This window comes from Sapajus apella, unplaced genomic scaffold, assembly GCF_009761245.1.
Source record: "Sapajus apella isolate SASKATOON/1434 unplaced genomic scaffold, GSC_monkey_1.0 scaffold5, whole genome shotgun sequence".
Taxonomy (NCBI): domain Eukaryota; kingdom Metazoa; phylum Chordata; class Mammalia; order Primates; family Cebidae; genus Sapajus; species Sapajus apella.
The window spans coordinates 32,264,014-32,289,442 of record NW_022436945.1 but is presented as its reverse complement, the minus strand read 5'-3'; the positions used below and the strand labels follow the sequence as shown (position 1 = coordinate 32,289,442).

Sequence of the window (25,429 nt, the reverse complement as noted above, 5' to 3'; positions counted from 1 at the left end):
CCTAAACTCATCTAGTCAATGAGGTAATGTTGCAGTAGACACCATTATATAGATTTTGTTCTTTTCTTTAGACAAGCAAACACATTTAGGGAATCAGACTTTGGATATCTTGGAATGGTTTGGGATACTTCATTAATTCCACTTAGAAACCAGGGCCTAGCAAAGGGCTTGGCAAAGAGTAGTTGTTAAATAAACATTTATTTAATATATCAATGAAAATGATTGCAGCAAAAATTCACAACAAAGACAATTATAATAAACAAAGTTTATTGATTAATCCATAAACATAACCATTTAAAAAACATATAAACCAAAGTATTGCCTTTGATTAATAAAATGAGGCTTTTCCTGGGTAAAAGCTCCAATTAACCAGCACAGTTCTTACAACGCTGAAGACCATTTTCATTGCAAGCTGTACACTTCAGGGCTTTGAAAGAGTCTGTGAAGCAGTTTCGAAACACGGACATCTTGCTCCCATGGCACACAGAGCATGGAAGAAAGCCAAAGCCTCCACAAGAGGGACACTCATGCGGATGCTGCACTCTCTGTATAAAGTGGCAAGGGAAAAAGAGAGAACAGAAGATGTGTTAGCATGAACAACTCAATCAGCCTCCTGGTCTTTCTGTACTGTGAGTGGTCATAAAACAATATTGGCATAATATGGCTACACACTTGAACTCATCTACCATTAATACACATTACACCCAGGGAAGTAATTAGCTGAAGTTCTCCTTCATCCCCCAGCCAATGGCCAACTACACCACAGGTATGGTTTGTAAAGTGGGTAAATTTTAGGTTGAAGGGCATATAACTTCAAGAAATCCATCATATGAAAACATCTATTTACAAACCAAATAATTTAGAAGTTGACTTTTTGTATTAAAGGAAAATACTTTAACTTTCCCTTTAGTATTATTTAACAGTTTCACGTCTTTGTTTATAGAACAGTATATTAATAGCAAGTCTGGAAAATCAGAAAGCTAAAAGTCGAAGTATGCTATTAACTGAAGACTGCTAATTATATTGTAAATTTAGAGTAATACTTCTTTTTTCAAAGGACTTTCAAATAGATTTTTGTATAGAATCTTCACCCACACTAAACACTACACATACAGACACCTTTTTCAGTAAGGATTTAATTAGAGCATCATTATCCTCATTTTATTTTTTAAGAAAATAAGCACAGAAATCAAGAGACATTTCTGCAGATCTATTTAACTTCCCACAGTGCTATCAGCCTTCCTACCTCAAGCAAAGGTTAAGTATCTCTGATAGTAGAATTAAAATAGCTAGATAGTGTGTTGAGAGTAATACTTTGAAAATCATTTACATGCATTTCGATTTACTTTTCTGAGCATATAACCTTTACTGGTATCCTCTAGGGGCATCCATCAGTTTAGGGGAGATTAGGTGCCATTATAGAATGAATACAAAGAGAAAATAAGTAAATTGATACTAAGCTTCCGACTTGCAAAAAAGGAATTTGCAGCAGTGTTTGAAACCTTGGCTTTGTGATGGGAATAATTGCTAAAATAAGCTCAGGAAATGTGGATACGCGCGCGCGCGCGCACACACACACACACACACACACACACACACACACACGCAGAGACAAACACGCTTAATATACTGACACATACATATAGCCTTTCTCCAAAGATTTATAACTACACATATTAAAGTCTCAAAATATTCAACTTAAAAGAAACCTGATTAACTGGGTTTAACCCATGATTGTTCCAGCACATACAACTATGAGAATTTTTCTCAAGTCAATAATATAATTCTCTCATAATTAGTAACCTGTGAAATTCACTCTGGTAATCAAACATTAGGACCTTACTGATATTTAGAAAATATCAATCTAATATTGATATTTTAAGGCAATATAAATGGGCATTTTCCTTATCTATCAGGACTCACTTGTGGTTATAATTTGAATTGGCTATTACAATCAAGATGGCTAATCTCATATAATATCTCATTTCTAATGCCACACAATCACAGAGAGTAGTTGTTGTCAATCTGAATGATACAAACAATGAACTTCATCAAGACTGTAGAGATTTAAAGTTCTTCCAAAAAGATAGATTGATATGTACAGCAATTTGGTTACTTTGTTGATTAACGTTTGCCATTTCTTTGTGCAAGAATCCACCTAAAAAAGATACGCTGCACTTAAATTTTGCACAATATTAAAATATAAATAAGAAAAACTTCGAGCAAAAACAAACCTGGTGATGGAAAAACTGTACTTTAAAAGCTAAGTATAAACAAAATTCCTAAGTAATGGTGTTCTTACCAAAATTACAAAGAATATAATAATGTAGATAGATCCTTGTCATTCACTATTGCTATGACAGGAGATTAATATTTAATGGCTTGTACAACAATTGCACCAGGTCAGAACAGATGCTGGGCTTGCCAGTGTCCTAGAGAAAGGACCTGCAGGGACCCTGAGTCCAGCCCTTTATTCATTACTGTTAGATTGTAAATGGACCTGAGTTCCTAGTAGAATAGAGTTGTCATATTTTGCAAATAAAAATACAGGATGCTCAGTTAAATCTGAATTTCAGATAGAGCACAAATAATTTTTGTGTAAGTATGTACTAAATATTTCATGAGATGTACTTAAGCTAAAACATTATTTATAATTTATTTGACATTTAAATGTGAGTGGGCATCCTGTGTTTTGTCTGGCAGCTTACAGGTTGAAGTTGACAGAGAAGAAGAGATGTTTGTGCATCTTGGGCAATGGCTATTTACCAATCAGTATAAATTATTTCAATTTTTTTTTCATTTTTGGGGTTTTTTTTTTTGAGACATAGTCTCACTCTGTTGCCCAGGCTAGAGTGCAGCAGTGCCACCTCGCCTCATTGCAACCTGCATTTCCCAGCTTCAAGTGATTCTTCTGCTTCAGCCTTCCAAGTAGCTGGGATTACAGGTGCATGCCACCACCTTCAGCTAATTTTTATATTTTTAGTAGAGATGGTGTTTCACCACACTGGCCAGACTGGTTAGGAACTCCTGACCTCAAGTGATCCACCCTCCTTGGCCTCCCAAAGTGCTGGGATTACAGCCGTGAGCCACTGCACCAGGCCCAATTATTTCAATATCTTAATGACTACAAACATATTTCAGTATTTTCAATCACCACAACTGCTATACCAGTGCACACTAGGTGAATATCAACTGCTGCTATGACCCAAGACACTTGTGAATGACCAGATTCTTGAATAGCAATATGGTTTTCTCATAAAATATATTTGTGACTACAAGCAAAGACCAACAAAGCTGAAATGAACATGTTAGTGCTGTGCAGCTTCCTGAGCTCACTGTCTATCTGTGGCACTTTAGTCACCAGGCTCTGAGCACACAAAATTCTAAATAGTAACTCAACACAATTAAAAATTATTAGCCAGGTACGGTGGCTCATGCCTGTAAACCTAGTAGTTTGGGAGGCTGAGGCAGGTGGATAACGAGGTCAGGATATGGAGACCAGCCTGACCAACATGGTGAAATCCTGTCTCTACTAAAAATACAAAACAAAATTAGCCTGGCGTGGTGACGCACTCCTGTAATCCCAGCGACTCAGGAGGCTGAGGCAGAATTGCTTGAACTGAGGAGGCAGAGGTTGCAGTGAGCTGAGATGGACTCCAGCCTGGGCGACAGAGTGAGACTCCATCAAAAAAAAATTATTTTAGGCCAGGCGTGGTGGCTCATGCCTGTAATCCCAGCATTTGAGAGGCAGGGGTGGACAGATCATGAGGTCAAGGAGACCAACATGACCAACATGGTGAAACCCTGTCTCTACTAAAAATACAAAAATTAGCTGGGCGTGGTGACACACACCTGTAGTCCCAGTTACTTGGGAGGCTGAGGAAGGAGGATCGCTGGAACCTGGGAGGTGGAGGTTGCAGTGAGCCAAGATCGCACTACTGCACTCCAGCCTAGAGACAGAGCAAGTCTCCATCTCAAAAAAAAAATATATATATACATATATATATATATACACACACACACACACACACACACACATATATACATACACACACATATATATATTACATAGTCAACATGACTTACAAATATTACTTTCAAAGCCTAAAATATCAAATGTTAAATCCACTGATACCAAGAGTCTACTGTTTCTTCATAATTTGCCCCCTTGTCAGAACAAATAAATCTCCTGTCCTAAAATAAATTTGATATATAAATACCAAAGCATTTTTATTTTTAAAGATAATCACAAATACAAGGCCATCCTAAAATAGTGTCCTCAGAATCTGTGCAATTCTGCGATGAGATCTCTCTTTTATTTAAAGGATTGTTGAGAGGACTCAATGAACTAATTCATGGGAAGTGAATAAAACATTGCCTGGCACATAGTAGGCACTCAATACAGTTAGTCATTGTTAGCCATTATTTTATTAATAAATTCTTATTTGAAAGGATTTTTATTAACTGCTACCTCAATCTAAACTGCTTGTGGTCACATGACATAACCATTTTCTATACTTCTCAGAGTCATTCAATTTAAATACTTGTTCTATACTTAGCTTTCTGGTTTAAGGTTTTGTCACTGCAAGAAAGGGAGAGTAAATGTGTTTCAATTCATGTGCTATTTCTGTTGTCTTGGACCACAGTGCTAGAAAGATTCTCAGGCCACTTCCATTCTCAAGAAAAATAAGCTATTTCAGGCATAAACGTAGGAGAGGAAAGGGATGGCTTACATCTCGTGTGGGGTCTTTGCCCCCTTCTCACACCAACCAGATGTGACAGACACTACCGTTTCATAAATGAGGAAACAAAGCCTCTCAATTGTTTTTTTAAAAATAATTATGAATTTATAACTAGAAAGTTGAATATTGAAGGGGTCTCTTTATGAGCAAAATCCATGTTCATCCCACTATGATAATGGTTTTCCATGTTTATTTGCATCCATTTTTTTTTCCAAAATTACCTAACCCTGAGATCCCCAAATGTAAAGTAGTTGAAAGGATAAATGCTAAGACTAAAGCCAAAGTGGTGGTGGAATGGGGTGGGTCTTGAGGCAACCCACGGAGGCTCCCCAGTGCCCCCTCAGCACCCAGGAATCCCTTCCTGCTACATCATCCAGCACAATTTATGCTATTTGCTATTCTAATAAGAATAAATAATTTACGCATGGCTAGCCATATCTTTCAAAGAGCACTTTTGTTATACTGCAATTCTGGTTTTAGTTTAGATTATGTACAAAGAAAACCCAGTTGGATTATATTAGATGCTCTTATGTTAGTGTTGCCCTGAAGTCTAACCCTTCCTTAGACAGTTTTGCCCACAGATCAAGATGGAAAAAGAACTAGGAATTTCCCATAGAACATGGACAAAGTTTCAAGTTGGAGGAAGAAAGAATAACTGAAGTTAATGAAACAGACTTCCACTTTACTAATAGTATTACTAGTTACTATTAGTAGCATTACCAATTAGTAACAAAACAGACTTCATTACTATTAGTAACAAAACTGACTTCCACTTTCAATGAAGAGACTGACTACAGGTAATGACCTGCAAGCAATTAAGAATCCAGGCAGACCTGGTTTAGAATAGCATACAGAGAACTGAATCTACAGACCGTGTCTCCTCTCCTCTGAATAGTGGTTTGGGTTGAGACAAGTCACTTTGGGGTGGAATTCAAGAAAAAAGGAAGGAGAAATCACCCTCCACTTTACCTCTTTCTGTTCATATATTCCTGTCAGTTTAAAAAAAATGGATACTCAGGGGGTGGGACCTTTTACTTATTCATTCCATTCCACAAATATATATTGAGTATTCACTAGACAGACTCTGTGTAAGGCAATGGGAATAAAGCTGTGAACCAGACACTTCCCTATTCTCCTAATAATACATCTCAGCCTCACCCTTAAGTCTTGAATAGGTCTGCTCCATATTGCAGTCATCTCAACTGAAGCACACAAGAAGTCTTACGTCTCTAACAAGGGACCAAAATGACAAAGATAACGGCACAGTTTATGAATGATAGTCAAATAGACTTCCTTTGTAGCACAAACTCAAATTTTAAGAATATAAATTTATCCCCAGTTATGCAATATAGAAACAGGATGCTAAGATCAAGAGTCTTTATGCCTTCTTCAAGATCAGGAAATGAAGCTCTTATTATTTTTAACCTCAGATCATCAAATCCTATTCCAATAGAGCATGAAAGTCCCTTAAGTATCCTACCAAAGAAGAGGCAACTTATTTGAGCCTCTGTGACAATACACCTCATCATCCAGATTGTCTATGAAGCAGTATTACCCATGAAACAAATTGTCAGGGAGTACACGCCTGGCATTATAATCATCTCTAGATGATTCATCTTGTTCTATGTATTTTGTTTTAAACTAGATTCAAAAATTTAATTCTGCAAATGCTTAAATGCCTACTAAACACCCCTCTGCCTGACCAAGCTTCTAAAAAAATAAATAGAATCTTTTCTCATCATCAGTGTTTCTGGCATTCTTAATTTGCAGAGTTGAGAAAGAAGCCACTGAACAAAATGCAGACACAAGGGAAATTTGTAGCTCATAATTCTAAATGTATAAGCCTGGATATAGGAGTCTGATTCTTAAACCAGATGGGATGGACTGCCATAACCTACTTAAATAGATGTTTTAATTTCAGAGAGAGGCAGATGACATGGCCTGATTCCCCAGGTGAGCAGGTGGTGCCTGCTGCTGAAGCCTCAGAACGGGCCATGCCCACCCCTTTTTCCCCCAGGAAGGACCATCATTCAGAGCTATACTTCTCCAGGGAGCCTCAGGACAATCTCTGACAGCTCCAATGCCTTGTGCAGACAGCCTGTGCCATTTCTGACATCCTAAGTTTGTAGCTGGGAATCTTTGCTTGGTTCTTCATGAACAAATAAGCAGTCACCAGCCCTCAGGGGAGAATCAGATTAATTTTTATAAGCTTTACCAAAAAAAGGACAGAAAATGAGCACTATGTTGTTAATCTCGGTACAAATGGAAACAAAACTATTTACTCATATCTTCAGAAAAATAACAAGGCAAAGCTTACTTAGAGCTTCTCTGCCATCTAAGATCTTTCATTCAGTGTCTGCCAGAACCAGTGATATGCTAATATATCTCAGTGCTCCCCTGGCTCTCCCTGCATGGGCATCAGCAGGATTAGCTATCCATCTTGGTTATTGTTTTGTGAGGACTCCTTAGACACCTCATTGCTTCTAATTTCTAGCCTATTTATTAACATAAATAAATATAATTTACCAAAAAAATGGTGGTTTCATTCATCCTTTCAGCCATATATTCTTTTATATAAAATAATAGTTTTCTCTTTCTTTGCATCTCTTAAATGCTTTGCCTCTTCCAAAAAAAAAAAACTTTGGATGAAAGAGAAGTCATTTATTTGTCTCCTCAGTAAATATTTACGTGTGCCTGGGATATGCCAATCCCTGTTCTAGGCACTAGAGGTAAATAATAAAACAAAATAAATGAATGTCTGTGTTCACATGGACCTCATATATTAGTGGAAAGATTACCTGCAACCTGTCATTTCATGAACACAGTTCCCATTGGCACAACCGGCTCTACTGAGTCCACGTCTTCATACCACCTATCACATGTGTTACCAGCTTCTGCTGCCTTTGGCCAGCTCCTCACTTTTGAGGCCACCAATAATCTTCATCAACAAATCAGACCCACTCAGCTTCCAGAGCAATTTTCAGTTGGGTGAGATATATGATAAGATTCTTGGTGCAGAAAAATTTGAAATTATTTTCTGACTCCATTTTTGATGGCCCACCACAGCTGCTAAGTCTCTCTTTTCACCACTACTTGAAATAACTGCTAGAAACTGGAACCTGAATTATGAGGACCAGGAGTGGTCATAGACACCATGCAGTGACCCAAGTAACAGCAAACTAGAACTTGGCCAGGATCTGTCTAATGTCAGAGCCCTGTGTCAAAACCCAGCCTAATCCCTGTACCTACAACCTTTACCAGCTTATCTCCTAGGAAACTACTCACCCAGGCTTTATGTCCTGTCATGATATAGTCAGATTTCCTAGGTACCTACATGGCACTTAATTTGCGAGTCATGGCAGCATAGGTTCACAGTTAATTAGCATCATGGGCTTGGAGTCAGACTGATTAGAATCATAAATCAAATACTGATTACTTAAACACTCTTGAGCAAATGATTTCATCTTTCTATACCTCCATTTCCTTACGGGTAAAATGGGGATAATAAAAGAACCCATTTAGCAGAGTTGTGAGCTTTCAATGATTTAATACCTAAAAAATGCCAGGAATATATCTTGCTACATAGAAAGGAATGAAATGTTTCCTCTGTCATGAATATTTAATTCCTACCCTACTGTCAAAAGCCAATCAGAGAAATGGAATGAGTTTGGATCTATATTTTGTATCCCTTATCATCTTTGCATGGCTCTCCCAGCGCTTCTTTTTATCTGGCCTCTTTACTTCCTCTTAAACTCCCGCTCCCTCTCAGGCAGAGTTCTGGGCTTTCTTGATTGGCTACAAATTCTCCACCAGTTTTACTATATGGCCAAAGCAACTGGACATAGTGATAGCACTGTAGAGTTCCTGTAACAGTAGAAAGCCAATGCCATACCATTGTTTTGAACATTAAAAATAACTAAAATATTTGTGCCTTATTTATGTCACCTGTAGAATGGAGACAGACTTAACGAAGAGAAAAATATCTTCTTTTCTAAAGTTTTTGAGCTGACGGAGAAAAAGAGATTACATCATCTACCATGGTACTGTTGATCAAGTTGTAGAACTAAGAATTACAGACTCAATGGAATAAAAGTCCAGAATAGCTCGATCAATCATCAATCTCTACAAAGGAAAGCAATGAAGGTTATTCATCCCATAAGATCCTTAAAAATGCTATTATACCACAGAATTAAAAATAGGATGATACTGGTGCAACAAGAAGTAAATAGATCAATGATACTGCATAATACCATTTAAATAAGTTTAAAATGTGCACAGAGAATAATACATGTAAACCAAATTGTTTAAATAAAAAGATACATGATAATGTAAGTGAATGAATTCATAGGATTCGAGTAGTATATGAGAACAGAAGGAAAGAAACAGATCCATTCATTCAGACTTTTTAGCTAAGAGGAGTTTTAAGAGGAGCAAGTACACACCCTGATTTAATAGATAAATAAATCAAGACCCTGAAAGGTGAAAGGTTATGCCCAAAGCCAGCAGCAGAGCTGAGGAAGAAGCTAAAAATCTTCTGATGTCCAAGTCATAATACTTTAGAAAGTATAAATTATGGAAAAAAAGGAAATTTAAGACATTTTACAAAAACAAGTTTACTCTCTGTATATACCACATGGCTTTTGAATTTAGAATCAGACCACAGTAAGCTATTTTGCTAAAGCCCAAGCATCCTCCCCCTTTATAAGCACTATATTTCTGGCCATCATCCTCAGTGGACCACAGTATCTAAACATACACTATTGTTTGTATTATGACACAAACTGATAAAAAACGATTTTGAGTTCTTGCTATATGCCTGCAGAACATTGAGAGGACATTGTTGTCTCCCTTAGCAAAGTACCTATAAATAGTAGATACTCAATAAATGTTTGTTGAATGAATGAATCTATTGTTTTCCTTCTGGGCAAGGTCACAATACAAATGAAACATGAATCCTCCAATCAAGGAGCATATAGTTCACTTTGGACATGAGTCAAACACCCAAAAAAAAGTAATACAAAAAAGGCTTTTATAAGCCCCCTGAAAAGAGGGTTATAGGAATTCAAAGGTGGGGGAGATCAGAAATGACTGTTGGAAGAACTGATACTGAAGATGGGCCTTGAAGATGGTGGAGAGAAATGAGGAATTGGAACAATAGCATTCTAGGCAGACAGAACAGTTTGCACAAAGCGATAGTATTAAGAAAGCACAAGAAACCACATAGTTCTTTCTTTTATCTGGAGTGGAAGGAATGGTAGAGAATCAGAAATTAGGTTAGGTAAGACTAGAGCAATAACAACCAGTAGTGACATACAGACAGTAGATAACCATATGACCTATTTCTCCTGGGAAAGTCCTGTTTCACATTTGCTGTCCCAGAATAATTACTAATGCACACTTATCACTCTCAAAGTGTCCCAGTCAGGACAATAAAGTATTTAATCTTCTTACAAATAGAGAGAAACAGTCTGATGAAATAATTTAGCAGTGAGGTAATAAGGGCTTTCCAGTTGCACGTTAATTTTATATATATTTGAATAAATATTTCTTTGATGCTATATTTATAAGCACAGGAATATGAATTAAAACTTGCTTTTTGGAGAAATAACTTTTTCTCTAATCTTTGTAAATGATGTAGGAAGGTCTTCTACATGTAGGAAGATCCATGGGAAAAATAAAGTTGTTTCAATGAAAAATTTTGATGTGCTTCAAGACTATTTCCTGACTTGAAACACCTCATCATTGCCTGTATTACAGAGAGTTGGGCTCAAATAAGGCTGACCATAACACTCACCTAATAGTATGAGATCATTAAAAGTTAACATTAAAGTCACTCCAGCTGCAACAAACCTAATAGCAGATGATATCAAAGTAAAACTGCCACATGTATCCTATTGCATATTTGTAAGAACATGGGGAGAGAGAATTCAATTAGAAAAACTCAATTATCATCAGAATGTGTTTAACATTTTGATTACTAAAAATAAGTTGCTAAAAGCACATTTACCTCAATTTTGGTTAGGAGGTCTTGCAGTTCTCCTGATTCATTCATTGACAAAATTTTCTCAGCACCCTATTAACAAGAGAGGGTAAGGAGGAAAATCCATTTTGTTAGTATTTGAGAAAATATAAGTTCTAGCCAGAAAAGTTTAACCCACAAAATACTGAACACAATTCTTCCCTTTGAAGCTGAGTAAATGTACAACTAGGATGCCAAAGAGAAGAACACATTTCTCCTTACTGCCACATACTCTTCCATCTAGTAAGTCTCACCTTAGGTAAGGGGAGAGCTGCCTAAGGGAGGCAAGCTCCAGGAAACCCACAGCTGTCAGACTTAAATCCAAATACAGAAGGAGCCAGCATACTTTTCAGGGTTTTTTAGGGCGCCTGGAGCCGGTCTACCATCTGGGAAAGGAATCCTTGGAGCAAATTCCCACCCTCAGTAAACTCTGCCCTACTCCAAGCAGTACTAGACATGGTCTTCCTTAACACCCATGCGTGTAAAGGTAACAGCAACTAACAATAACAACAACGATAATAACTACCAACACTAATTAAGCAGATATTTTCAGTTTGGCACAAACATCATCTCCTTTGCTGTAGCAGACTCTATTATTTGCAGAAATTGATCCTTCATGAGATTAAATAACAATTTCAATGCCACCCAGAGAAGATGTAGAGGGAAGATTTAAACACAGGTAGGGCACGTACTCCAGAGCTGACGCTTTTAACTTCTAAAACATTGCTATGAATATGAGAAAGGGGACGATGTGTGCTTCTTCGAGCCACCCCATTTTTCTCTCCTGTCCAGCTGCTTCCCACATTCTACCACTCTACTTCTCAACATAAAACCATACAGAAGAAACAAGGAAAAACTGGAGTAATTATTTCTAATCAAAGACCAAGACCAAGTCTGCTTTGCTGACACTGTCCTGGGAACTCAGCGCAGTTGCTAGCTCAGACTAGGTATTGGATCCATTTTTGATTAATGAAAAAGATGGGGAAAAATATAATCACACACTAAAGATGTTTTGATTCCTACTTGTGCTAAGCAGGGTGCCAAGCAGGACTCATGGAAAAAATTAAAAAGTTGTAGTTCTTATGGAAGTTACTATATACATTTATGTAAAAGCATATTTTTGTTGTAAAGGCACAGAAAACTAACCCACAGTGTAGAATGAAAAATAAGTGCCAAATGAATGATGAATAAAAAAAGGTAAGCTGGGAAATCACAACAGGAGGAGAAATGTGCTTTTTGAGGATAGAGAAAGCTTTCTGAGGTTGGTGGTATTTGATCTGGACCTCAAAGACTGGATGAGTTTTCCAAAATAGGTTAAAAATACTATAGTGATATAGAGGAGTCTTTAGTTATTGGTTTCATTTTATCTCAGTGTATCTTGTATAACTTATGTCATCATAATTACCATCAAAAATATCAAATTGATATATTCAAAAGCAGTATGAATGAATACACAGAGCTACAGAGAATACATATTGCTCTAGGAGGCAAGTTACATCTTTTTCTTTGGTGGTAATTTTGCCAAGAATACAGATGTGAAACCTCTAAAGTAAGAACAAAGGTAATGAAAGCACCATGACAAAACATTAAAGTTTAAATATAGTAATAACTGGTAATATTTTACTTTGCTATGTTCTATTTCTTTTAAGAGATAGCCAAGTTAAAATGGGAAAGAACTCTGGGGAATTTGATACATGAACTAAAGCAGTAAAGAGAATATATGCCTCATTTTTCTCAAACAAAAGAAAATGCCCCACAATGACTAATGAATGCTCCAGAAAAGCTATCACACATCTCCTTTCTGGCTCTTTTCTTATGGTAGCATTGTGTCATAGTCAGTTGGTTAAAGTACAAGGCATATGCTAAGAAAGGACCTGTCTCAATATTGTTAAATACATGAAATTTGTTCTGCCTCAGCCAAATAGCTCCTGCAGGATTACTGCCACGGGAGAAGATTCCACATTGCAGGAGAAATGCAGGCTTTGCTTACATTAAGCAAAGAACTTAAAGGCATAATGGTCACTGATTGTCAAGACACCTCAGTGTCTAGTATACAGGTGGTGTAACGAGTTTAAGGTTGAAAAAATGCTGTTCCATAACAGAGGACAGGCAGCTGAAGAATACCTGCTTCCCTCACCCAACCAGCCTGCTACCAGGCTGCTACTCAACACAGCCTCCACAACCCTCCCTGCCCTGCCCTCAGATCTTTTCCTTGGAGCCAGCCCTTTGGTCCCTGTGCCACATGCTGAGAACTGACAGTAGTCAAAGCCTACTGTACCCCACTGGGTCCCAGGTCTCTGCCCTCCACCAGACCCTGTCATTACCAAGCCTAAGAGCAAGATTCTACAGGGGCAAAAAAAAAAAAAAAAAAAAAAAATCAGATGATCACCTTCTCTGATCCTAAGTGCAGCAGCAGCAATAGCAGAATAGAGATTTTAGCCTAGTTAGCACATTTCAGGGGAAAATTATAGATCACTCTCATACTGAGGTTTGGAGCATTTAGCAGGGTAAATCTCAATCTGCCCAGCTTTCCATTGCATTTGCATATTCCAAAGGTCTCATCCCCTCACTTTTTCTTATCGAAGACTCTAATTATTACTTGCTCTATAAAGAAACCTCTGTGTCTGCAAAAGAGAGTATATTTCCTGACACATTGACATTATTAGGAAATTATCTTTTCCTGGTTGGTATTTGGCTAAGAATGTCAGACCTAAGTTTGTTTTTATATACACTCCACCATTCAATTTTATGCTAGTGGAAATTATTTACTTTATTACTTGGCAAAGAGACCTCAAGGACACCTATGGAAATATTTCTGCTATATTTTTTATTGATTCTGAATCATTTTTTAATTAAAATTAATATAATCCTGAAAATAATGATAATAGTAATGTGCTTCACAAACATGGGTTCTTTTAAGCATTGGTGCAAAGTAAGCATTTTTTAATAAAAGAACTATCTCAATTTTTTAAATAAAGAAACTAAAGTTTAAAGAGAATAAAGAGCATTCCCAGAGTCTTTCAGTTAATCATTACAAGGCTTGGGTTGATCTTGAGTTCAGGTTGAGCTGACTCCAAAACCTACATTCTTTCCAATCATTCTGCAAGCTGCCTGCTCACTGATACAGCATAATTGTATTAGTGAAAAATGTTACAGAGAACTCCTAGTTTGGGGAATATGAGAGGCTGTGGTTTGAACTCACTGTTGACTAGGTACCCAAGAAGCTCAAGTGAATTGAAAGCTTTTACTGCAGTGACTCCACATCCAGAATGAACATGCCAGAGAAGCTATGAAATATCCAAGTTACTTTTGTCTAAATCTCAGCACTGCAACTTATTCAGTTATTTAGAATGATTGCATATTCCAGGAAAGAAGCTATTTCATTACCCTTCAATACGTGGTAAAACTCTACCTCGCTCAAATACTTTACAACTTAAAATTCAGAGCAGTGAACTGTAACACGTGAACAAGACACTTTGTTTTACATTTATGTAACAAGTTTCACAGACAAAGATAAGATAATCTGTTTAATTTTTCCTCTTCTATGAATCACCAAGGAAGAAACACATACCTTCAAGGAATAAGAAAAAGGTAGGAAAAGAAATCAGTTCTCTGCCAACTGAGATTGCCAAATAAACACTTACCATATCACCTGTGAATGTGTAAAAGGATGCTACCATACTCATTCATGCATTTATCCATTAGTTCAATATTATTTTCAGTCTCTATTAGGGATTAGGCACTGTACAATAAGCAAAAGAGCCACACATGAGCACACACACACACACACACACACACACACACAACTTCTTCCTGTTACTGAGGAAATGAACTTTTGGGAGAGAGACTTTACACAAAAGATTACACAAATAAATGTAAACTTATTTATAACTGTTGTAAATAGTACAAAAGGGGCATGCTACAAGATGCTAAGAACACAAATAGTAAGGCAGAATTAACCTGATCAAGGCTAAGGAAGGCTCGCTTCACAAAGCAATCATTGCATTTTTATCTTTAGGAAGAATAGTAGTTGACTGAGCACACAAGACAGAATGAGGGAGGGCAACTAATAGGAACAACAATGCTACCAAGTATTATTATATGTACATGTGCTTTTGTAGTCACCATTTGCCTTCATTCAAGATCAGAGGAAAAGCTTGTTCATATGTTCAAACATCCTAGCAGAGTCTCCCTGCATAGCATTTTGGGTGGATGCCCTGGAAGGAACACAGGTGAGGTACCATGCCACGGCATAAGCAATCTATTTTAGCCAATAAACTAAAGAAAACAAAACAATCAAGTGATACAAACCAGCTGTATGTAGCATACTCTGTTTGGTCTTTGGGAAGAGTTGCTAAGTCAAGAGTTTCTAAACACTATTATCAAAACAGAAAACAAACAAAAAGCACTTTTCCTCAAAAATATTTTAAACCACACAGATTTTAGCTATCTCTACACTGATATCCAGGCTCTGGAATTCCACATGGGACATCAACATTTGAAACTATTATTTTTAACAGTTCTGAGGATCCCAGGGGGATTAAAAGTAAAGTTCACATTAACCAAAAACAAATATAGTTTTAACATATATATATATATATATATATATATACACATACACATATATTTATATGTGAATGCACATATATGCCATACATATATTATACTTTTGTTTTATTTTACTTTATATTTAGTCATAAACCACCTCATCTTCACAAGAAAGTAGCTTGCAATAAAATACCTATACCACAGTATAATAAAATAGAAATCAAATGGGAATTTATAGGAAATACTCTAAATAAATCTCAAAAGTATAGCTATGGCTGAACCTTAAGTTTGATTCTGAGTTAACTTTTTAGATGAAACTTTTTTCTAAGCACAGTAGTCTAAAGAATATTTTATATAAGACTTTGGATGAACTGCCTGATATAATATATAGTATTCTTGTATTTTTGATAACCATAAAAATATTGTTTCCAAATAAATGTTATTACAGAAATGGCTCCTATAGCTGACCAGTACAAGTTTTTAGCCCTTCTTCTAACTTAAATCAGGCGCCTTTCCCTCTCACTTAACTGCTTCCTTGCGATTTACTTATCATCTGCAAAGATAAATAAATATTATTGTTTACCTCATACTATTTGTTAGAATATCTTCTAGTGATTACGGTAAAACCCAAACTCTCTTAGCATGGCCTACAAATGACTTCATTATCTAGTTCCACCAATATTTCCAGGCCTGTCTTTTGATATAATAAGTTTTTGATACCCTGAATTTCTCTCCTTCTCCTGGACATCCTGGGTCCTTCCATGAGATTTTATCCCTTTACACATGCTCCATTTTTTGCCTGATATCTCTTTTATCCTTCTGCCCACCACCTCTCGGAAAACTCCTATACATCCTTCCAAACCCAATTGAAATGTCACCTTCTCAATAAAGCTTTCTTGATTTTCACTCAGATCACATTTTGTTCCACTGCACAGCAAGTCTAGTGGTGATTTTGGGAGCTATGCCTTCTTCAAGCACACAGCATTTTGTGTAGTGCACCATAGACAATCAACAAGTATTTGCTATATTAATTTCTTCAGCATTTTTGGAGTAAACACAGCATTCAGTTCCAAATGAGTGTTTCTTATAGTGACTGATGATTTCAAATAGAAAAACAAGCCAAGGCATATATCAAAATGCACCTTTGTAAAGTGATAGGGACCAAGCCGATGTGACATAACAGTAAAAGGCCAGATACACAGAGGAGTGAGAAGGATGAATACTATATAAATGACATCTATCGCTTCTCTCAGCTGGGCATTTGATGGGAACTGAAGCGCAAACCACTGGAAGTTGCACTCTTTGATGAGGGCCAAGAGGATACAACTCTTTAGTACTGGCTGATAAAGGATCCTTCTGCTATGTAATCAGGAGAGCAGATGGCAGGGCTGGCACTGAAGGAGTTCAACCTGTACCTAGCATGATGCCTGCCAAAAGACGTGTTCAGTAAATGTCTGTTGCTGTGACTACCACGCCCACCGAAAATGGGAGGTTACATCAACTCTGCCTGGAGACGGGCCACCTGAGCCCCGCTAACAAAGAATTTACTTCAGAAATCAGCTCTGGATCTTTTCCAGCACATGAACAGACCCCATTGTGTCCCTGGAGTTCTATGCCAAACACTTAGGCCTGGAAAATATTCAAGGCAGGTGTAACAATATCCCACCAGTGTCTTTAAAAATGCAGTAAATGCTCCCATGGATAATCTCATCCTAAAGAGCATGGTTTTTCTGTATCCCTGGCAGAAAGAATTAACTGCAAAATTAACTAAACTAGTTGACTTGTTTTTTGCAATTATGTAATGCAGACCTTTGGGTGTCAGAAAATGCCTGCCAAAGACAGTGATTTTAGTTCTATATAATTAGTGCTGAGCCACTTTTTTCAGCATAATTGTAAAGAACAATTTCCCATAGAGGCCAATCCTGATTTTTTATAATAAAGCCATATTATCGAACTAGACGATCACAAGGATGTGCTATTTTCTCCTCTACGGCAGAAAGCCATCTCTCCCATTCCTTCAGAATTAATATAAAATTATATAAAAGTAATATCAAGTCACGAGGCTACAAAACAGGCAGTGCTAGGAGTTGAGCTAGAAGAAACCAAAAGACTGGTTCTATGTAAAAGATTAAGATTGCTGTCTGCTGTGTCCCAGACTATCTTTGCATAAACTGATTTTCATTTTTATTTTTATTTTTTTACTTTTTTTGTAATTCAAAGTTTTATCTTAGATTCAGGGGTACATATGCAGGTTTGTTACCTGGGTTTAATGCACGATGCTGAAGTTTGGGGTGAAACGGATCACACCACCCAGGTAGAGAGCATGGCAACCAATAGTTAATTCTTCAAACCTTGCTCCCCTCCATCTCTTCCCCTTCTAATAGTCCCCAGTGTCTGTTGCCATCTTTACGTCCATGAGTACCCAAAATGTTCAACTTATAAGTAAGAACATGCAGTATTTTATTTTCTGTTCCTGTGTTAATTCGCTTAAGGTAATGGCCCCCAGCAGCATCTATTTTCCTAACAAAGGACATGATTTTCTTCTTCTTTCGAGCTGCATTATGGCTGTTCATGGCGGCTGATGGGCATCTAGGCTGAGTTCATGTCTTTGCTATTGTGAACAGTGCTGTGATGAACATACAAGTGGATGTGCCTTTTTAGTGGAATGATTTACTTTTACTTTGCTGCATACCCAGTAATGAGAATACGGGGCCAAATGGCAGATTTGTTTTAAATTCTTTGAGAACTCTCCAAACTGGATGAACTCATTTACCTTCCCATCAACAGTAATACAAGCATTCCCTTTTCAGCCTCACTAGCGTCTGTTATTTTTTTATTTATAATAGCCATTCTGACTGGTGTGAGATGTTATCTCATCATGCTCCAATAATCAGTGATGTTGGGCATTTTTCCATGTTTGTTGGCTGCTTGTAAGTTTGCTTTTGAGAAGTGTGTTTTCATGTCTTTTGCACATTTTTAATGGTTATCTTTTTTTTGCTTGTTCAATTGATAAACTGATTTTTAGAACGTGGTGATTAAGCTCACCAAGGTTGTTGTTGTTGCTGCTGTTAAAAAAATAATAATAATAAAATAAAATAAAATCCAGGATTAAATTGTAGCCCCTCCATTTTCAAGTTAACTTGGACAAGTAACTTCAACTATTAAAGACTCAATTTCCTCATTTGTAAAATGGGTATAATAATGTCTACAGGGTTGTTGTAAGGATTACATGAGTTAATATATAAGAGTTTAGAACATTGCATGACACATAATATGAACTAAATAATTAGCAGCTGTTAATTAGAAGTAGTAGTAATAAATTCCCAGAGAGTAACTAAGAATCATTGTCAAGCACACAAAATGTGGTCCATAAACATTTCCTGTCTAGAGTCAACAAATAATGAAAGATTAATGGAGGTTAACCAAAGTCTTACATTGTTTTTGTATGATGTCATAATAAAGTGAAAGAGAATGTAATTGAAAAAAAAAAATAAGGGGAATGTAGTAGTTCGGCTTAATATTTGATTATTTCTCATGCAAGATATTGAGAAGAAAGACCTAATTTTATGGCTTGTTAAAAAGAAAAGGTAGCATGAAATTTGAGGATGCTCCAGTCATAAAATTCCACAGCTAAATTGTAGAATACATAAAGTGTTCTTTAGGATGAGAGATTTAGCTAGCTAGGGGTCTCTAAAAGTCAAAGAACTGAGGACAGTTAATGAACAATATTGCTAAGGAAAACTGAGTCGATTGTTTTTTCTGTGACAATATGGATATTTAATCACTTGGAAAGAAAAATATTTGAAGAAGATTCACATAGTGAGAGTAATTGAGAAATATAATTAGTTGATCAAACTGTCAATTAAAATTCCATTCACAGGAGGGAGTTCCAACTTGAATGGGCTCTCATCCCAGATGGGATCCAAGGATATTTAGGCATGAGTAGGTTACTGAAGATCCATCATTGCAGCTTATCCATTCAATAAAAATTCCTTTATTATTCATCCTACTATCTTAGTAAAATGACCAAGGAATCAACCACGCCATCCCCAGTTGTCATGTAGAAAGGCCTCCCTACAATTTACTGAAGCTTATGGGCATGAAATCAAACAGGTATCCCATTTTTATAAGGCACTGCAACACAAACAAGTCATGTGTTGCTCAATAATTGTTCACTTTGAGCTCATGAGGATAACTCGGTTTATCTTTTATGATCCTATCAGGAAACAGATGGGCAATGCCCAAAGATTTCATTAAAAGTTGTTTAACAAAGGGCCCCACAATAGAAGTGTGAATGAGGTTAAATAAACGAAGAAGCTTGATAAAGTACCCAGGAGCTGTTAACAATGAGAAGCTATTACCACCCCTAGGATGAGAAGCTATTAACACCTCTAGGTCTAAAGGTCATAGGAAGGTACAGTGCTACAGAACCAAACAAGACATGTAACTATGGGAAAACGGCTACAAGGTACTCAACAACTACAAACTATGCCTCAGGAGGAAGGGAGCAGAGGAAATACCCCCAGCCTCTCTATCCTGCTCCAGCTTCCCTCTAACCAAACCCAACTAGAAGTCAAAGGGCAAAGGCCCTTGTGTGATTTGGTCTATAGAGTTTTCCTTCATGAGACTCCAAGTAGGCCAGAGAAAGGGAGAAAATGGCCCTGGAAGGAAAAACAGAAATTAACCAGCACAATTGGCAATGAATTAAATGATTTCACTCTTTTGTGGTAGATCTCTGTTTGAGTCTATTTATGACGTGTTTTCAAAACAAGAGAAAAGGCTGATGAGAATCTTCCTGTAATCCTGAAGGGAAGAAAAGTGTTAGGTAAGAGGATATGTTGGGAAGCTGTGACACTCAGGTTAACATTGTGGGTTCAGCCACATGTGAAATCTTCTACTTATTAGCTGTGCGAGGTTGGGAAAGATATTTAACCCCTCAAAATTTCACTTTTCAAAGAGAAAAATATTTCTATCATATAGGGTTGTAAGAAATAAATGAGATAATGGCACACATAGCACCTTAGTAACTTGTTGTTTTTAAAAGAATAGCAGAAGAAATACTAGTCTAATTTGTAGCCTATTTGGACATAGCATTTAGTGAAAGGTGATATTCCTCGGCCTCCCATTTGGTTAGCTGTAGCCATGTGATGAAATCCTTATAAGTAAGATATGAGCAAAAGTAATGCATAAAACTTCCAGGCCATACTCTTTTTTTTTTTTTTTTTTTTTTTTTGAGATGGAGTTTCCCTCTTGTCACACAGGAGTCTGGAGTGCAATGTCACGATCTCGGTCCACTGCGACCTCTGTCTCTTGGGTTCAAGCGATTATCCTGCCTCAGCCTCCCAATTACCTGAGATTACAGATGTTCGTTACCACATCTGGCTAATTTTTTGTATTTTTAGTAGAGGCAGGGTTTCACCATATTGGCCAAACTAGTCTTGAACTCCTGACCTCTGGTGATTCACCCGCCTCGGCCTCCCAAAGTGCTGGGATTACAGGCGTGATACTCTTAAAAGCAAGCTGCTCACTTCCTCTTTTTACCTTCTGGAAAATATGTGATGGAGTTGAGCTATTTTTAACCATGAAGTGAGGGCTCACCCTAAAGGGAGGTACAACAAATATAGAAGAGTCGCTCCTGAAGCAGAGAAATCTATACCCCTGGATTCTCCCAACCCAGATTCACTTAAAAGACAAATAAATGCATACCTTGTTTGAATCACTAGCTTATGATTCATATGGATGATATATAGATAGACACATAGATGTATAGAAATATACATTGAGAGAAATATATTGCTGTAGACTGAATGTCTACAGCAACATTTATATGTTCAAATCCTTACCCCTAATTTGACAGTATAGGAGGTAGAGTATTCGGAGGGTGATTATGTTATGAAGGCAGAGCCCTGAGGCCTGGGAGTAATGCCCTTACAAAAGGGAACCTAGAGAGAGCTACTTTGTCCCTTCTGCTATGTGAGGACACAGGGACAAATGGCCATCTATGAACCAGGAAGTGGGCTCTCACCAGACACCAAATCTTCTGGCACTTTGATCTTAGACTTCCCAGCCTCAGAATTGACAGAAATGAATTTCTGTTGTTTGTAAGCCAACCAGTTTATAGCATTTTTTATAGCAGCCTTAACGGACTAATACATATAGATCTATGTGTAGATACATGTTTACATACAAATTTAAATAAAAGTAGATAGAGATAGGATGAAAATGACATTAGAGAGAGGTGGAGGACAGCATAAACTCTAATATCCAAAATTTAAAAATTTATATTAGCTTATAATGTTTCTGAAAAGAAGTAACAGAGGAGGGCAGTAATAACCTTGTCTAGAAAGATTCTCTGTACATAATTTTAGACGCTTTTTCTCTATTTCTCGAGGGAGTCTACCTGCCAGAACTGTGTCTGGTTTGGAGAGGCAAATCAAGGAGTTACGTATCCATGGAGGATTAATAAGCCCAGGTCTCTAAATCTAGATTGAGAACAAAGCCTGGTATTTCTTCATAATCTTCCTTTATCTTGGTCTCTGTGGCCTCTGAAGAAAGCAAGCTGGAGACTTTCTGAAAGATACAAGGTTTCTGTGATGATCTTTTGAGGACGATTGATATTTCCATAGATATGGCAATGCCAAGAAGATGTTATAAGAGGTACAGGAGGAGGAAGGTTGAGGAATGACAAAGTAACAGACTCTAAAGAGAAAGCTCTAATAATTTAACAAGATGCTCTTCGAGCATTATTTATTTAATCTTCACTGCATTCTTGAAAGTTGTCTTTTAAAATTTTAAGTCTTAAAAATAGGGAAACAAACACAAAGACATAAAAGTACAAGTGTTACAAGATTATTTGTTCAACATCACATAACTAACAGTTGTTGGGGTCAAAATTCAAACCCAGGTCTATTTAGCTTTAAGGATCATGCTTTTCTTCAGTTAATTTCACTTTATTTATTCATAAGAATATTTAAAATAATATCTATCTCTTAGGGATGCTATGGGAATAGGCCTGATACTAATAATGTCAAACCACAATTCAATATAGAACACAGTAAATGCTTAATAAATTACTTTTACTATTATTATAATTACACACTATGATAGTGATATATTAAATTTGTCAAATGCACACTGATGGAAGCTATGTTAAGAACATAGATTTCAAATGTGGTCATAGATCTTGTGCCTCATAGACACTTTCAGCATTTTGCTTGTGCCGCTTATTAAGGCAAACTTGTGCTGTAAAGAAATTTTGACCTGTGTATCTCCTATTTCCCTTCTCATGAAACACAGGAGCAAATTATAGGTTGTTTGTTAAAAGACATAGGCAGGTCTCTTCTGGGACCATCCAGAGAGTAAATATACAGTCCTATTGTTTAGAAGATGGGCTAATAGAAAATGTATCCATGCAATGACCATTTATCTTGCTTGCCACTTACTGAGGTACAGTCATAGATAAAAGTTAGTATAATAAATACTAAAAAGATGAAAAAATGAAAAGAAATTAAAATGTACTTAAAGAAACAAAAACTATCACTACAGTGAACTGGCAACCAACAGAATGGGAAAACATTTTTGCAATCTACCCATCTGACAAAGAACTAAAACAGATTTACAAGGAAAAAACAAACAAACCCATTCAAAAGTGGGTGAAGGATATGAACAGACACTTTTCAAAAGAAGACATATATGAGGCTAAGAAACATATGAAAAAATGCTCATCATAACTGAATAGTAGAGAAATGCAAATCAAAACCACATTGAGATAACACCTTATGCCAGTTAGAATGGCAATCATTAAAAAATCTGGAGACAACAGATGCTGGTGAGGATGTGGAGAAATAGGAACACTTTTACACTGTTGGTGGGAGTGTAAACTATTTCAACCATTATGGAAGACAGTATGGTGCTTCCTCAAGGACCTAGAAATAGAAATTCCATTTGACTCAGCAATCCCATTACTGGGTATATACACAAAGGATTATATATCATCCTGTCATAAGGACACATGCATGCTTATGTTCATAGCAGCACTATTTACAATAGCAAAGACCTGGAACAAACCCAAAGGCCCATTGACAATAGACTGGACAAGGAAAATGTGGCACATATACACTGTGGAATACTATGCAGCCATAAGAAATGATGAGTTCATGTCCTTTGTAGAGATATGGATGAATCTGGAAGCCATCATTCTCAGCAAACTGACACAAGAACAGAAAATCAAACACCACATGTTCTCACTCATAGGCGGGTGTTGAACAATGAGAACACATGGACACAGGAAGGGGAGGATCACACACTGGGGTCTCTTGGTGGGATCCAAGAGACGGACAGCACGGTGGGGTGGGGGGGATCGGGGAGGGATAACATGGGGAGAAATGCCAGATGTGGGCAACAGGGGGATGGAGGTAGCAAACCATATTGCCATGTGTGTACCTATGCAACGATCTTCATGATCTGCACATGTACCCTAGAACCTAAAGTACAATAAAAAAAAAGAAGCAAAAACTAAAAATTTAAAAATTTTTTATTCCAAAAATGGAAAGAAATTTAACATAATCAATGAAAACTAGATAAAACTGATAAAAACTAGGGAAAAAAAAGATGTTAGTGAATAAGGTATTATAACCAGAGTCACAGAAAACTAAAAAGTTAAGACAAAGAGAGCCTTGGAAACATTGTAAAAATGAAACAAAATGGGCAAAATACTTTAAAATATAAAATTAGCCAGTTACAATATTATGAGGTGTGAGCATAAAAGCCAAAGAAATTTATTAGAATGGGGAAGCCTCTAAGATCCAAAGCAAAAACTCTCATATGGAAACAATTTGGGCTTTTACAAAAGCACATAGCTACCAAATGATAAATGGCACTACCAAATATTCTCTGACTCAAATCAATATTCTAGCCATTGACCATATGTCCTCAATTTTCATCATCCCATATTCAATTCATCAGTAAGTTCTGTTGATTTACATGCAACATATTTTAAATGCATCCATTTTTTATCACCTTTACTGCTAATATGCTATTTCTGGGGTCCGCCATCTCCCTGGTTTTATTCTTACTCACCTCCAGCCTCCTCTTCTGGCAGAGGCCAAAATGGTCTTTTAGAAACTCATCAATGATCACTTCACTTGCAGTCTTCTGACTTAAAACATTGAATAACTTTGGTTTCCACTTATATCAGATGTGAAACTCTTTACCCTGATCTACAGGATCCTGTGCAGCATGTCTACTCTAACCCTGCTTCACAACCTCATCTCTGTCTGATGCTCATAAAGGTCTCATTGGACTTGCTTTCCATTTTCTTCCAAATCCTAGAATAATCCCAGCTCCTTCTTGCATTAAAGCATCAGCACATGCTTGAATGTACAAAATCTCCAATGCCAGAAGGTCCAACTCCCAGGATAAGCTTATGATGGCCTCACTGGAATGCTTTAAGTCTCACATTCTCAAGTAAGTCTTCTCTGATCACCAAACTAATTAACTTATTTTCTTAATTGCTGTCAATCCCAGAATCTATTAGTTAACCCAATTTTAGTTTTCAATCTGTAATGAAGTGCATATTTATTTACCTGCTCCTCCACTGCTCCCCTTTCCCAACACAGTAGGATTTAAGCCCCATGTCAGCAGAAAAAACATCTATTTAATTCAACACTCTATAACTGGTGCATAGCCTGGGACCAGATTCGTATTCATTTCTCATAAACATTTGCTTCATGAAGACCATGCTGTAGATTCCTTTCCAAACTTTGGCCTCCCCAGTGGACAAGAATTTTCAAGATTAAAAACCAAGAAATAGATGCTGGATACTTGGTCTCCCTGCCCTTCACCCACATGTGGAGTGTCACTTTTCCAGGAGTAGTTCCTACTTTGGATGTTAGTGTTAGAATAACTCAGTACAGCAAGGCAAAGTTTAGTGGCTTGAACCCTTGGTGTTTACAGTTTGCAATCTGGCCACAGTCTCTCACCTTGCAGTGGTAATTTGCTCTTGAGCAAAATAAAGTTGGATGATACAGTATTACCCTCATTGTCAAAAATGATCCAACATTGGAAAAAAGAACCTAATCAATTTGCAGGAGTCCAAAAAAAAAGCGGCACAGAGTTAAAG

The 25,429-nt window shown here is 37.0% G+C and overlaps 1 protein-coding gene across 4 annotated transcripts in view; it reads right to left on the bottom strand.

Moving 5' to 3' along the window:
* Nucleotides 1-250: 250 nt before the first annotated feature.
* GRXCR1 (glutaredoxin and cysteine rich domain containing 1) overlaps nt 251-25,429 on the bottom strand; it is a 372,499-nt gene continuing 347,320 nt past the window's right edge. For 3 of the 4 annotated variants that reach the window (XR_004266358.1, XR_004266365.1, XM_032272113.1), the window contains 2 exons: nt 10,750-10,815; nt 251-545 (listed from right to left, as the gene is read on the bottom strand). Coding sequence is in view for 1 of the 4 variants with exons in the window: in XM_032272113.1 (XP_032128004.1) it covers nt 366-545; nt 10,750-10,815 (246 nt within the window). In the remaining 3 variants the exon portion in view is untranslated. The remainder of the gene's footprint in view (nt 546-10,749; nt 10,816-25,429) is intronic. The other variant, XR_004266362.1, reaches the window with a different exon arrangement.